We start from the raw sequence: 12,055 nt of genomic DNA on the forward strand, positions 1-12,055 counted from the left end.
AGTTAAATTAATGAAAAATTATGGGAATACAAGCTTTTAAAGATAGAAAAGAGCAGGTGAACTTTTTGCTCGAACTTCCGCTTAGAGTTTGTGTCATAGAACGATAAATCAGGCAGCGGGGGAGGATTTGTTGTTTCTCGGAACTTCCTGCTTGCGTTTCAGAAATGAAATGTGCACTTTAGAAATCAGAACTGGGTTTCAAAATAACACACATCGAACAATGTTCTAAGCTAGCTTCCAGATAGATTTCATGTAAAAGGCAGTACAATTTGAGGTAAAGTGCCTAAGAGATTTTTCAAGTTTTGTCAAGAGCAATGAATTAGGGGAGGGAGAATAAACCTCGGAGCAATAGTTCATAATCGGGGCCACATAAATTTTGAAAGGAAGACCGTAGAAATCAGGTGAGTTGGAGGAGAATGCTTTTAGTATTTGTTCCGTCCGAAGCATGGCTAGGCAACTAACTTTGACAAGGTGTGTCTCAAATTCAAGCTTGCGATCTGGAGACAAGACTCAGTTCGCAAACAGTAAAAGACGAGATTATGGGGATACCATCAACTGTGTAAGAGTGATGGATGTTTAGAGAACACAGAGAAAAAACAGAGGATTTGGCAGGGGCGCAGTTTAGCTCGTTTTTTTCTTAGACTCGAGGGAGAGGGGCAATAGAATGAGGGTTGCTAGCTGATTTAAAGAATTCCAGGTGTAACATTTCAAAAATCGATTTTCTGTAAGGTGTGTGAACCATTAACATTGTTAAAGTTGATAGAACTCCATGTAGTGAGATAATAAGGAATGCCAGATTATTTGCACCTAAAATAGGGCAACATTGTTGCAAATTTTGAATAGAATTACCTTGATTATAATAACCTAAAACAACTGAAAGAACAATGTGAATAACTGGAAATGCAATGATAACGATTGGAATGGCCAATTGTAAGCTAATGTCAACAAAATACTGTTTTTGTAGACGCTGTGTATTTCTAGAGATGGGCGTGTATTTAAGCAATTCACGGAAGATCAACGTAATTTGGACAAACATTTGGGAGATTAAAATGCTCAACATGGATACAACACATATCACAATGAATGTTCCAGTAGTATCAAGTAAAAAGAACTTGGAATGATTGAAATTATCAGTTGGAATACACCGATTTTTCTGAAACAGAATTGTTTTCTAAAGAATGACTTCCTTTTTTTTAATCTATAAACCACACATTTTGAGCAATCAATTTTGCGTCTTTTTGATCAGGAAGATTCACAAATGCAGGAGCAGGGAACGCTGCCAAAAAATATAGCGCTGTTACATACAGAAGTCGGTACCATTTTCTCGTTTTGCTGAATTTATGGCCGTGAACCAATCGGTACCGGCGGTCTTCAAGAAATATCAAAATTGTATTAGGCTGTGAAAAAAGTTTTCTCCGAAATTTGACTCCAGTTCATTTTCTCAGTAACTTTATTTTTAGTCACTATCAATCAACCATATGATCATCATTATTATTCACAACTGTGAGCCACCTATTGGGAAGATCGTCCACCCTCTTCTTCCAGAACGCGGGCGAGCGCGAGTCGAAGAAGTCGGACACTGCTTTTTTGAGGTCCTCGAACTTTCCGAACTTCTGATCTCTAAGGAACATCTTGAGCGGGCGGAAAGATGATAATCCGAAGGTGCAATGTCCGGCGCGTACAATGGATGGAAAACTGTGATTCAGCCGAACTCCTGCAACTTGGCCTGGGTGTCCTTTGCCACATGAGGGCGCGCGTTGTTGTGAAGAAGGTGGACCGCAGAGTGTCTAGGGTGATTTTCTTAGACTGCGAGAGCAAGGGAATCCAGCTGATCAGAGTAGGTGGAAGGCGTGATTGGTCTGTCTTGCGGAAGCAACTCGAAAAACAGCATACCCTTCGCGTCCCAGAAGCAGCACAGCAAACACTTCTTCTCATGAAGCTCCAGCTTTGGCTGCACAGTCGGCTTGCCGTCATGTACATCCAGACAGAACAATGGGTGGCGTTATTATAGAGTAGCCAGCTCTCGTCTCCGGTAACTAAGTTCGCCAAAAAATCTTTAATCTGTTGAGTGAGGAGGAGAGACTGACGTATCGTCTCGCGCGTCTGCATCTGAAACGGAAAAAGCATGAGGCACCCATCTCGCCAGCACTCTTCTGTAGCCGAGCCAGTAAGAGTGGTTGCTGATAGCGTGGTTACTACATTGGAGCTTTGTTGCCAATTCACGTGTAGTATGATCCGGCTTCTCCCTCACGGTGGCTCACAACTGATCATCGATCATGACAGAATGCCTCATGAGCGGTCGTTGTCATCCAGGCTCGTACATCCAGAAGCAAAGCGAGCGAACCAATAGCGAACGGTGTGATCGGTGACGGCATCCCTGCCAAACACGTTGCATATTTTAGCAGCCGTCTCAGCCGCACGAGCGCCACTCTTCCACTAGAAGAAGATGAGCAGTCGAAGTTGAGGTTGAGAAAGTTCGATCGTAGTTGGTCGATCAGCAAGCGCGCGCGCTTTATATAGGCTTAGACGAGATGCTACTAGGATGTTCTACAACATTCTATTATAGAACCGTCCAGAAAGCTGCAGAACTTTCCGGGGCAAAACTTTCAATAATTTCGGAGAGAACTTTTTTCACAACCTAATAGCAATTAGCACTGTAAAAAATGTTAAGTTCCACAACGGGACAGTCATACTAACCTCCAAGGATCGAAATGCCGACATAAGTTTGCACTAAAACTGGAACACCAAAAATAAATGTAATCCAAGCGGGTAGCCTCCACAGACAGGTAAATATAAGACTGGTATAGTTAGACAGCTAAAATAGATATCTACAAAAGCTCCAACAAAATGCATCAGTAACATTCCAGCCTTGACGGATTCCAACTTTTTCGGAGTTTTTGAAATTATAATATACGCTCCAAAAGAATGAGTAAGCAGTTCAATCATGGTGAGACCATGGAAAATTGTCGTGTGAACTTCGTCGGAAGCGAAAAAACTGAGGCTTGTGGAGCACATGTTTGGGGCAAACAAATGAAAAATATTGTGGAGTCAGATAAACAAAAAGAGAAATCAGAACAGGTGAAAAATATTATTTCTGAAATTGTGAATTTATTACGATACACAATTTTGAAAATAATAAATGTCATGTAATGTAATGTAATTAATTCCAGATTCACCTGAAATTGCCCATTTTTCTCATGATCTTTTCATGGTTTCATGATTTCTTAATACCTGTTGTTGACTACTTTTGTGAAGATACCTTGATTATAGCTTCAACAAATCGATATGCACAATTGGGAAAGCTATAATGATTATTGGAATCACAAATTGCAAGCTCATTGCAAATAGATATGGGTGTGTGTTTCAGCAATTGACGGACAATCATCACAATTTGCACGACTCGATGTTGACACAACGCAAATTACAATGTATTTTCCAGTGAGATCAAATAAGAAGAACTGGGGATGATTGAAAATATTACCCGGTAAACAGTGCTTTTCTGAAACCCAGAAAATTTTCGAATAAACTGTAGGAAGCGAAGGAATTGAGATTTGTGGAGCACATGAGTAGGGGATTGTCGCGAATATGGAGAAGTATATATTCTCCTATCACGACTTTATAATTATTACATAATTATTCCCATCAATATCTACAACTGATTCTACCAACAACCATCAACACCTTTGGAAGTAACCTCAACACTGCATGCAAATCCGCTACGAGCAATTAAATGACAACGACGTGAACATTACCGACGTGAACTCAAATGGAGAAGGAGACAAGGACAAGCAACAACAACAACGTGACCATTAAATGCGTGAACTCTGGCCACAGCGAAACCGTCAACAACAGGGACACGTGGCGTCACACCGACCACCGTGGAATGGCTCATTCTAATCACTTCTCGTTTTACCTTTTAACTTTTGCTACTTGTTGGATTAGTTGTCAGATAATAAATGGTTGTAGAGTCACCATGTGTACTGTTAGTTAACTTATAGACAATACCACTGAACCGCACTGCGAAACAGGGATATTAATGATAAATATGAGAAAGTTAAAAGCATTTAAAGGAAGATGAGAACAGATTAAATTATCAGCTTGATTATTGGAACTCCCACCGAATTTTTGTTCAATATCTGGTTCCCGTATTTCCTCTATTAGTCTTGCATGATTGGTCCATTGGAGTGCAAGACTAATAGAGACTGCAAGCCTAATTTTCGAATGCTCAACAATTTTGGAAATTGACATATTTTTTGTAGATTTTTTGTATTTTTCAAATATTTTATAATTGCAGGAAGTACTTAAATGATTTTTACTTCTGTTCTGGGGACAGGTGGCTTTGTGAAACGTATGTGACAAATCTGCGTGACGTAAACCTTTCATACTCCGGATTTTTGTTCGTATGTCCCATTTGTGTGATTTGGGCAATGCAGCGGTATAGTACAGGCGTCGCCAACTTCCTAGTTTGAAGATTTGGCATCACAGTTCCGAGCGTCGTGGTTTGGTATCAGGAAAATTGAGATTTATGTAAAAATACTGATTTTTTGATTCTCGTCTCAAAAATGAAAACATCATTTTACGAATAAGAATGGGCTTTTTCAGGTAAACTTTTACAAAAATAACTTTCAAAATAGAGTTTAATTTTTTTTATTGGCATCTTAAATAAGTTGTTGGATTTAAAAAAACATTTTAAAAAAACGTATGGAGTTTTGCGCAATTCACAAAACTCCCTAAGAAAGTTTCCAGATAGATTGGAGACTGCCAGCTGACTGAAATGAATCCAAGTGTAATATTTCAAAATTGATTGTTCCCGAATATACCTTTCGAATTAGAGTAAAGAATTTTATTGGCTTCTGAAATGTGTTTTAAAAAAGAGAAAAAAACGTATGGAGTTTTGTGCAATTCACAAAACTCAATAAGAGAGTCTCCAGATAGATTGACTGCTGCTTGCTGTCTGAAATGAATCCAGGTGTAACATCTCAAAAATTGATTTTCTATAAGGTCTGTGAACCATCAGCATTGTTGATAAGACTCCGTGTAATGAGATAATTAAAAACGCCAAATTATTTGCACCTGAAATCGAGCAATATTTCTAAATGTTAACAGAATTTGTATAGAAACACCTTGATTATGGTATCCTAAACATATTGAGAGCACAATATAAGCAACCGGAAAAGCAATGATAACGACTGGGATGACGAATTGTAAGCTCATGGCAACAAAATACTGTTTTTGTAGACGCTGTGTATTTCTAGAGATGGGTGTGTGTTTTAACAATTGACGAAAAATCAACGCAATTTGCACAAACATTTGAAAGATTAGGAGACTCAACATGCCAACAATGCAAATAACTATGTAGTTTCCAGTGAGATCAAGTAAAAAGAACTTGGGATGGTCAAAAAAATTGGTTGGAATACACTGATTTTTCTGAAAATTAACAAATTTTGTGAAATAATTTAAAAGCAGTATTTGATTTGAAAGTTGGCCAAGCCAAACCCATTAATTCATGTTAAAATCTCACATGCTGAACCAGCTGTTTTCCTTCTTTCTGGTCAGGAAGATTAAAAAAAGCCGGAGCAGGAAATGATGCTGCCAAAAAATATAGTAAAGTTATATGCAGTAGTCGATACCATTTTCTCGTTGTGCTATATTTCCCACCGTGAACCAATCGGTATCGACGGTCTTCAGGAATATTAGAATTGTAGCAATTATCACTGCAAAAAAACTTCTTAAAGAGATTGACATTTGTGAGAACTCAGGACTTTTAAAAGAACTCAGCAGTACTAACCTCCAAGTATCGAAATGCCAACATAAGTTTGCACGGAAACTGGAACGCCAAAGCATGAAAGAATACCAAGCGGGCGGCCTCCACAAACTGGCAAAAACAAGACTGGCATGGTTAATAAACTGAAATAGATGTCGACAAAAGCTCCAACAAAGTGTAACAGTAACATTCCAGCCTTCACGGCTTCCAACTTTTTCGGAGTTTTTGAAATTATAATATATGCCCCGAAAGAATGAATGAAAACTTCAATAATGGTAAGAACATGGAAAAGCTTTGAATAAACTTCGTCGGAAGCAAAGAAGCCGAGGCTTGTGGAGCACATGATTTGTAGGAAGAAATGAGAAAAATATGAGCAAGTCACAAGATTATATACAGAAATAGGAACAGGTGAAAATTAATATCAGAATTTTCTCTTATTATTAGTTATTAGTTATATGTCAGGCTACGTATACAGCTGATTTTCATTACTCATATTTCTCATCTCACCGGGGAACCCTGTTTGTGATCCGCGGACAACTCGAACAAAAAGTATATCAGTCGAAAACTAATGTACTAATGTACAGGCTACTCGAAAATAATTTTTAAAAAATCCGCCAGTTTTGGCTATAAGCCTGAAATTTTCGTATCTGAAAATTTGCCTCTGCGTCTCTTAATTTTGAATAATATCTCCCAAAACTACTCACAAAGGAAGTAGATGAAATTAATCTCTGACTTTGACACGGCATAGTATTAGTTTTTAGTTAACTAATAGTAAGCCACATCGCCCATAAACTGTATAAATCCAAGTTTGTTGGAAATTGGGCTCGAAAATATTCTGCCGGCTCAACAGGTTACAATTATCAGCTGCCGTATTTGATGGTGTAAAAAACTAACTTCAAGAGTCATTTTTAAATGCCTTACGCTTTTGAAGAAACTTTCGATGTTTAACAAAAATAACCTAATTCAATGGTGTTTGAAACCTCGAAAATACGTTCTTTACCATAGTTTCATCAAATCCTAATCAATATAAATATAAGGAACAAATTAACCTCCAATAAGGTTTCATACACAGGTACGCTTTTATTTCACTTAATCCAAAAAGAAAATTCATAAAGTATAGAGTATTAAAATCTATTACTTGTTCTTGTTGAAAACTTCCAAATCAAACGAGCTCTGCCACCTGACTGAATGGAATCCAGATGAAGCATCTCGATAATTGATTTTCTATACGGTGTATGCACCATGAGCATTGTTATAGTAGACAGTACTCCGTGTATGGAAATTAAAATGAATGTGAGATTATTTGCGCCTGAACTTTCAAGAATATTCTCTACACCGCTGAAGTTTATTACATACCTTGGTTATAATAATTGAAGTAAACCGAGAAACCAAAATAAAACGCTGGAAAAGCTATGATAACAATTGGAATGATTACTTGTAAGCTCATTGCAATGAAAAACTGATGTTGCAGTCGCTGTGTATTTCTAGAAACGGGTTCGTGTTTGAGCAATTGACGAAAGATCAGTCCGAATTGCAATGACATTTGAAAAAGGAGAACACTCAGGGAACACAGAATGCAAATCATTATTTTATGCCCAGTAAGATCGAGTAAAAAAAACTGGGGATTGTTGAAAACGTCGCTCGGAACACACTGATTACTCTGAAATATAAAAAAAATTGGATAAGACCTTGTCGTTTGTCTTTGTGTATTCTGCCTACATGCACAACAATTTTATGTTTATCAGTTTAATTGAATCCATTTTTCAACCCCTTTTAAAAACCCAACTGACGTACATTTTGTGACACAAGTTTTCCATCCTCTTGGTTCGGAAGAGACAAATATACGGGAACGGGAAATGTTAAAGCCAGAGCATAGTGTAATGTTGCAAATAATAAACGATACCATTTTCTCAGTGTGCTATCTTTTTGACCATTAATCAAACGATATCGTCGGTCTTCGAGGAATATAACAATTGTTGAAATCATAACTGTCAAAATGTATATTTTCAACTGTACCACATATAGTTTAGTCTTACTATGACCGGATAATTCTTACTAGATATTTTATGTGTTTCAACTTATAGTTAAGCTAGCTCGGTTTTGATTGATGGTTTGTTGTAACTGCTTTTAAAAGTTAGGTTGACACTTTTTACTTTAGACCACAATATTTCAACATGTAAAACTTTGAAAAAAATTCAAATATACATCTTTTTTTAAAGCTCATCAGTTTTTCCTGTTATCAATTGATAAATTTGTGCTGGCAAAAATTTTTTGCATATCGAGGTAAGCATGGGAAAACGCTAAGTCTAGTGATTGAAAAACAGACCTTCAAGTGAACAAACACCCATGTAATTTTGCACCGAACTAGGAACCCCGAAAAGTCTGAGAATACCGAGCGAATAGCCAGCACAAACTGGTATCAGTATTACTGGCATGCTCAAAAGACTAAAATACAAATCGACAATCGCTCCAGCAAAATGTAGAAATAACATGCCAGCTTTTACGGATTCAAACTTTTTTGGAGTTTTTGAAATTATAATGTATGCTCCAAAGGAATGAGTTATTATTTCAATCACAGTTAAAGTATGTAGGAGTTTTGAATAAACTTCGTCTGAAGCAAAGGAACTGAGGCTTGTCGAGCACATGAGTGGCCGGAAATTAATGAGAAATATTGAGAAGTTACAGCTATTTAAAGGAAAGGGAGAGCAGGTGAAATTTGATTTTTCAGTCGGAAATTTCACCGGATCTCTGTTCGATATCAGATTATATTCAGAAGCTCCAAAAACAATCATCTGATTTATCACAAAAAAACAAGTCAATCTGTGCTATTAGTAATGGTTGTATCGCTTTATTTTTGCAGGTAATTATTAAAGTTACTACTCAAAGTGTTTTTACTGCAGTTTTTGGAACAGGTGGTATCGTACACTTACGTTTGGATTTGTATGACGTAAATAGTTCATATTTTGGAGAGTGGTTTCTTAAGAGTGGAGCACCGAACTTTTTCAAAAAATCAATTCAATCAACTGAATTTCAAAATAACGAACCTTCAAGTGAACAAACACCCATGTAAACTTGCGCCGAACTAGGAAGCCCGAAAAGTTTAAGAATACCTAGCGGATAGCCAGCACAAACAGGTACCAGAATGACTGGCATAGTTAAAAGACTGAAATAAACATCGACAATTGCTCCAACAAAATGTAGAATCAGCATGCCAGTCTTCACGGATTCAAACTTTTTTGGAGTTTTTGAAATTATAATGTATGCTCCAAATGTATGAGTAACAACTTCAATCATAGTAAGAGTGTGTAGAAGTTTTGAATAAACTTCGTCGGAAGCAAGGAAGTTAAGACTTGTAGAGCACATAATCCGTGGAAATTAATGAACAATTCATGGAAATTACAAGCTTTTGAAAAATAAAAGCAGATGAACTTTTGGCGGGAAACTTCCGTATAGATTTTGTGTTATAGAAACATAAATCAAGCAGCAGGGGAACGACTATTGTATCTCGGAACTTCGAGAATTTATTAAATACTTCTGGTATGAAGAAGTATCGATTAATTTCCGTCGAAAGCGAAGAAGCTGAGTCTTGTCGAGCACACGAGTGGTTAATGATTAATAAGAAATATTGAGAAGTTGCAGGTATTCCAAAGAAAAGAAGAGCAGGTGAAATTTAAAGTTTTCTCAATTCCACCGGATTTTTGTTCGTATGTCCCCGTTTGTGTGATTTTGACAATGCAGCGGCATATTTCAGGCGTGGCCAACTTCCTTGTTTGCAGATTTGTCACAGTTTTGAGCAGCGTGATTTGGTATCAGGAAAATTGATATTGATGAATAAATATTGCTTTTTAGAATCTTGTCTCAAAAATGAAAAAATCATTTTACGATTATGAACGGGCCTTCTCAGGTCAATCGGGAATAGGGAAAAGCGGATCCGGAAAAATTGGTGCTACATAGAAAATCGATACTATTTTCTTGCTGGTCTGTATGTTAGTGTCGGCCAAAATAATATGCATGTTGGTTTTTTTGTGATTATTCAAAATTTTAAAATGAGTATAACTCTTAAATCAGAAATTGAAAAGCTTTACTTAAGGTGATCATGGTTCACTCATGTGCCTGGACTTGAACGCTCTGTAACTCAATCACGAGAATTGCGATTGTTTTCGAAAATAGAACAAAAAAAGTTTTTGAACAGAGTGGTTAATTTATTGACTTCTGAAATGAGTTGTTTTTTGAAAACAAGGAAAAAATTGTATGAAGTATTGTGCAATTCACAAAACTCATAAAGAAATTTTTCAGATAGATTGGATGCTGTCCGCTGACTGAAATAAATCCAGGTGTAACATTTCAAAAATTGATTTCTTATACGGACGATGAACCATTAACATTGTTAAAGTTGATAAGACACCGTGTAATGAGATTGATTGATTTATTTATTTAACATAACTAATGCAATTTACACAGTACAAGACCACCCTGCTGCTCTGTCTCTGAAAACGCAGCTCTTATAGCTCATCTTGAGAGTTATATTCCTCTTAGTCGCACGATACTTGCTGGGGATCTCAATTTCCCACAAATTAATTGGTCCACCGCCAATTCATCCTTACATCCATTTGCATCATTTCTCAGCTCCAGCAACCTTTCCCAAAAAGTTCACTTTCCTACCAGAATATCTACCTCCTCCAGCAACATTCTTGACTTAGTGGCCTGCTCAGCTGATATCTCTATCCTCCATCTCTCCCCCCACCCTGCTCTTCTGAATTCCGATCACCTTTCAGTGGAATTCAACATTCCTATCCTCTCCCCTATAGACTCTCCGTGTCTTACTTCCCAAAACTCCAATAGTTCTCCCTTGTTTGACTATAAAAAATGCAACTTCCCCCTCCTCAACAGAGATCTTGCGCGTGTTAACTGGGACTTCGAATTCTGCTCTCAAAAATCCGTTTCTGATAAATTTGATCGCCTACTATCGATTCTTAACAACCTCCTTACTCAACACTGTCCCACTAAGTCAATTAGTGTCTCTAAGTCTCCTTCACCTTATCACAACATTCATCGAAAACTGAAGCGCCTAAGGAATAAAATCAGCAAGCTTATTCTTTCCCGTAAATGTACATTTGAAATTATTAAAGCCGCGCAATCTAAATACCGAAAACTTTATCGGAACTATAGAAAATACGTGCGCCGTTTTGAAAACGATATAATTGCCAACTCAAATTTTACCAAAATAAGGCGTCTTATTAATAGTCGCCTCAAATCTCAGAACCTCGTTCCAGCCATCAGCCTTGACAATAAATCCATTGTCAATGATTCAGAGAAAAGCGAAATTTTTGCTAAAATCTTCGCCTCTCACTACTCTGACGATTCCAGCCAGTCACAAAACTCTCTTCATAGTCCTTCACCCGCATCACATTCCTCTCTTCAGAATCAAACATCCACCTCTATTCATGTAGACTCATTTCAGCCTTATATGATTGAAAGCGTATTGTCCAAGCTTCCCCCTAAATGTGGTTTCTCCCCACATTGCGCCAATTATCTAGTGCTCAAGAAATGTGCTACTCCTCTTGCTTTCCCTCTATCCATTATATACAAACAATCATTTGCCGATTCTAAAATCCCTGGCTGCTGGAAAAAGGCTATAATCATACCAATACCCAAAAAAGGTAATCCTTCTTCCCCCAACAACTACCGCCCGATAAGCCTCACTGACCCCTGTGTTCGTGTTATGGAGCGTATTATATGCTCTCGAATACGTGCTGACTTTGGTCATCTTCTGTCTCCCCATCAACATGGGTTCCTCCACTACAGAAGTTGTCCTTCATCATTAGCTCGATCTGTTTCTCTCTACCATTCTCTTCTAAAGAAGGAAAAATCTCTCGATATCATATTTTTCGACTTTGCTAAGGCATTTGATAAAGTTTCACATAGCATTCTCTTAGGAAAACTTGCTAAGTTTGGTCTCGACTCTTTAACTTGTTCCTGGTTCAAGGAATTTCTTGAAAACAGAATTTTCTCCGTCAAAATCAACAAATTTGTTTCGAAAAACTCCTATCCCATCTCTTCAGGTGTCCCACAAGGCTCTGTTTCAGGGCCTTTACTTTTCATTCTTTTTATTAATGATTTATTGATTGACCTAGCTCCCACCATAAATATTTCCTGTTTTGCTGATGACATTAAAATTTTTCACACTGCTCCTACTATAATACAAAACTCCATTGATATTATAGTTAGTTGGTCCAAGTTAAATGAACTTCCTTTAGCTCCAACTAAATCTGCGCTGCTAGCTCTTGGCAC

At 37.4% G+C, this 12,055-nt stretch overlaps 1 protein-coding gene and 3 pseudogenes across 5 annotated transcripts; all 4 read right to left on the reverse strand.

The window, feature by feature from the left end:
* Positions 1–637: 637 nt before the first annotated feature.
* On the reverse strand, positions 638–3,015 carry srh-152 (annotated as a pseudogene). The gene has a single exon. A coding segment is annotated over exon 1 (2,378 nt).
* A 238-nt stretch (positions 3,016–3,253) lies between these two features.
* K08G2.16 lies at positions 3,254–3,569 on the reverse strand (annotated as a pseudogene). The gene has a single exon. A coding segment is annotated over exon 1 (316 nt).
* Positions 3,570–4,731: 1,162 nt separating this feature from the next.
* srh-150 lies at positions 4,732–6,107 on the reverse strand (annotated as a pseudogene). The gene has a single exon. A coding segment is annotated over exon 1 (1,376 nt).
* Positions 6,108–6,835: 728 nt separating this feature from the next.
* On the reverse strand, positions 6,836–9,127 carry srh-147 (Serpentine Receptor, class H; the record flags this gene model as incomplete). Of its 2 annotated transcripts, none has more annotated exons than NM_001269758.2 (4): positions 6,836–7,073; positions 7,121–7,424; positions 7,559–7,752; positions 8,091–8,409. In NM_001269758.2, the coding sequence occupies 4 exons, from the start codon at positions 8,407–8,409 to the stop codon at positions 6,889–6,891; spliced, it is 1,002 nt and encodes a 333-aa protein (NP_001256687.1). The 2 variants fall into 2 exon arrangements, with proteins under 2 accessions (NP_001256687.1, NP_001256686.1); NM_001269757.3 differs by lacking the exon at positions 8,091–8,409 and adding an exon at positions 8,809–9,127 and having other exon boundaries at positions 6,889–7,073.
* Between the last annotated feature and the right edge of the window lie 2,928 nt (positions 9,128–12,055).

This window comes from Caenorhabditis elegans, chromosome V, assembly GCF_000002985.6.
Source record: "Caenorhabditis elegans chromosome V".
NCBI classification, from domain to species: Eukaryota; Metazoa; Nematoda; class Chromadorea; order Rhabditida; family Rhabditidae; genus Caenorhabditis; species Caenorhabditis elegans.